Below are 3,436 nucleotides of genomic sequence, written 5' to 3'. Positions count from 1 at the left end.
GGAAGATACCGCACTCTCTTGTCCTAGCCGGGCTCCGCCCTACTGGTGACGCAACGCCTTCGGCTCAGCTACACACAGTAGGGCCAGGAGCTTGCTCATTCCTGCTACAGCGGGAACTCCACCCACTTTGTCTGGAACCAATCAACAGAGCATTTCCAACCCGTCCTGGGTAGAGGCGTGTTCCAAGGGCAGTGACGTGGTTTAAGCAGAGACGTTTTATTGGGCTAAGAAATGTTTGGTTTAAACTTCGGCACAGCCCTCAACTAGTAGCAAGCCATGGGAGGCGGGTTAACCAGGCCATGGAAACAAAGTTCTTCCTGTATGGAAATGCTAATTGTTATAGTCCTGGTCAGACCAGAATAACGGTACGTGATCAGAAGTCTATGAAAATCAGGCAACTATTGTCCATCCAATGCTAAATTTTATCAAACACTGTCTGTTCTCAACTTGAAAACTTGAACATTCAGCATTGGATGTACAAGAGTGTGCGGTATCTTCCCTCTGAAGTGAACGAGTACCCACTACCTGCACCTGGAAACTTCTGGTGTGTGTTGGCTCTCTCCTCCAAGCATATGCGGTAGTGCCCGTTGTGTCTGCTATGGAAACTGGTGCAGAGAGGGCATGCATATTTCAGCACCGTATGGACGGTCTCACCGGGCCTGAACTTGTAATTGGAGCCAGCTTGGCTTTAGTTTATGATCAGGCCTAGACCCTTTCCATAGAGCAGATCAGTGGGGTCTTTTATGTGCGTGTACTGTAGCTATGTTATGTGCATCCACAAGCCCCCTTCTCTTGTGTCACACATTTTCACTTTCCATTGTGATTCACTGTGTCTGTCCATCACGCCTCTCTTCTTTCCATTGTGATTCACTGTGTCTGTCTATCACGTCTCTCTTCTTTCCATCGTGCTTCACTGTGTCTGTCCTTTGTTGAATTTGAGTGGTATATCCTGCTGCATTTTGCAGCTGACCAACAACTGATTGACCATACTGTTAAGTTTTATAATGAAACTTTAGCCCTTCCAGTGTTCCAATCAATTGGGCCCTGGAATGTGGCATGTTTATTGTTACTTTGCTGATATCTGGAGAGCTCAGAGCGAGAGCCTCTGCTGTCGAAGGCCATTGTGCCAGGGCACAGTGTGCTCGCGCCTAACTTTCCAGATAGCAGACACATCTAGGCTGTGTGTTATCCTTAGCGATAGGTGTTTTCATGCTTCGTCACTACTGGAGACATGGAGACGACATCTTCCTTAACTAAGATCATACTTGGGTGTAACCTGCTGACATGAGGAAGACGGTATAAAAACCGTTGCCACCATTTTGTCAGCTGTCGATCGATTTGCCTGTCATTCGCCAGAGATAGGATGCTGCCTAGATAGTGAGACGCTGTGAGACTTTGTCTCATTTTTATTTCTTTTTAACCTTTTTATTCTTCTTTTACTTTTACTTCTTTTTATTTTCTTTTTATTCTTTTTGTAATCTCACAACCAACTCGAAAAGGTATTTCTCAAAAATATGTCTGTAACGACAGGTTAACAATTCGGAAAACAATTCCGTGTCCTGGAGCACGGAATTTTGGCAAAATCCGTGCTAGCTGGACATGGATTTCATGTCTTTAGCATCCATGTCCAGGAGCACGGAATTTTTGGAGATCAGGCTGCTCAAACTATACCCTGGATATGCCCTGCATGTTTCATTTCTGAGTACGTACTTGTTTTCCTCTCTGAAGGCGTTTGAGCCCATTAGTCTTCTCTTCTGTTTCTCCTCTTTGTCGTTCATAGTATATAAATCTGCCCATGTGTGCGCTCTGTCTCCAACACTCTTTCCTCCTGTTGTCTGTTCAGTATAAATTTTGCAGTGGCTCGGGGGAAGGTGGGCGCCATCGACTTCACCATTGGAGCCGAGCTCAGAGTGGTCAAAGCCAAGGGAGGGCACCTGGCTGTGGTGAGACTTCACATAACATTACATTATATTACAATACACTTAAAGATGCACTGTGCAGGAAATGGTCAAAAAAGGTATGCAACTATGATGCTCATTGAAACTGGGCTGCCTATTGCCAAATTTGATCGTAGCATGAACGCTTACTGAGTAATATACACATATTTTCTACAAGTAGTATGGTCCAAGTATAGTCATTTTTGCTAAAAATGGCTATTTTTGGAAATTCAAAATGGCGGACCATGGAGAAGATCCCCCTTTTCATACATGAAAAGTGCATTTTTTCCAGTCATTATGAATACTTAGAATTTGATGCTGGTGGTAAGTATTCATGAAAAAGGTAGCATTAGTGAATGGGCAGCATGAATTCTAGAAATAAACAACTAAAAATCTCACACAGTGTCCCTTTAAAGATGCACTGTGTAGGATGGTGGCTAGAGGGGGTATTGCAACTCTACTGCTTATTGAAACTGTGCGGTTACACTTTACATGACGCTGGCATGATACGTATGACATAACAGTGTCATGAAAGAAAATAAGGGGTTGCATACATACATAAACAGGGAATGACACATACAAAAACATTGAATACATTGATAAGTGCAATGGAAACATTTGGTTGTACAGAAAATTTGCAATTTGTGCAAGTAAGCCATGGAGGTAGGAAAGCCAGCTAGTGGCGTAACTACAAAGTGTTGGTGCATATTTAAGTGGCGGATGGCTTGTGGGTAGGTACTGTCCCTAGAGCGTGTGGTATTGCATGAGATGCTGCGGTACCTTTTCTCTGGTGGTAAGAGTGTAGAAAGGTACCGCAGCATCCATGCAATAAATGGTGCTGTGATCTGTTTTTTATTTTCTTTTTCAGACTGCCCCTCGACTCAACCCAGCCTAAACATGAAGGAAAATGATGCTGATCTTGAATAATGCTACTGTTGCTGTTGCTGTTGCTGCTGCTGCTGCTGATGATGATGATGATGATGAAGATGACAATTATGACAACAACGACGATGAGGGTTAACCAATGCCAGCTCGCAAAGATCAGCGATATCGGACCAATTATTTTACACGATAGCCTGCTTTAGCCAATCACAAACAAAAGCCACATTTTTGTTAGTTTTTTTAAATATATAAATATATATATATACAATTGTGAACTGAGTATTTTACTTGGCCATGACTGCGCGCAGCTACAGTGAAGCCCCACTTAATAGAGAACACTAACCTCACTTTGCTACAGTGAAGCCCCACTTAATAGAGAACACTAACCTCACTTTGCTTTGCTCTGAGTGAAATTATAAGACAACCACTGACCATAAAGCCTGATGAAGTCTATGTACATGTATGTTATGTACCTAATGGAGCTACATGTATGTGTCTTATTTGCTACTGTGCTGGAAAGTGTATAACGGGGTGACATCATAGCTGTGCAGACCTCTAATGGTTCAGGCCTACTGTATGTTATTCAGGCTTAGGCCCTCCGCACATCGGGTCCGACA

At 43.3% G+C, this 3,436-nt stretch overlaps 1 protein-coding gene across 1 annotated transcript in view; it reads left to right on the top strand.

The window, feature by feature from the left end:
• The window catches only part of myo1ca (myosin Ic, paralog a), a 97,787-nt gene extending 94,719 nt beyond the window's left edge, over positions 1 to 3,068 (top strand). The window contains exons 31-32 of the mRNA XM_063202715.1: positions 1,844 to 1,943; positions 2,806 to 3,068. Of these exons, the coding sequence (XP_063058785.1) occupies positions 1,844 to 1,943; positions 2,806 to 2,832 (127 nt within the window). The 3' untranslated portion in view covers positions 2,833 to 3,068. The remainder of the gene's footprint in view (positions 1 to 1,843; positions 1,944 to 2,805) is intronic.
• The last annotated feature ends 368 nt before the right edge of the window (positions 3,069 to 3,436 follow it).

This window comes from Engraulis encrasicolus, chromosome 7 (assembly GCF_034702125.1).
Source record: "Engraulis encrasicolus isolate BLACKSEA-1 chromosome 7, IST_EnEncr_1.0, whole genome shotgun sequence".
Classification (NCBI taxonomy): Eukaryota; Metazoa; Chordata; class Actinopteri; order Clupeiformes; family Engraulidae; genus Engraulis; species Engraulis encrasicolus.
The sequence above is the reverse complement of the archived record's forward strand: the minus strand, read 5'-3'. Positions and strand labels throughout refer to the sequence as shown.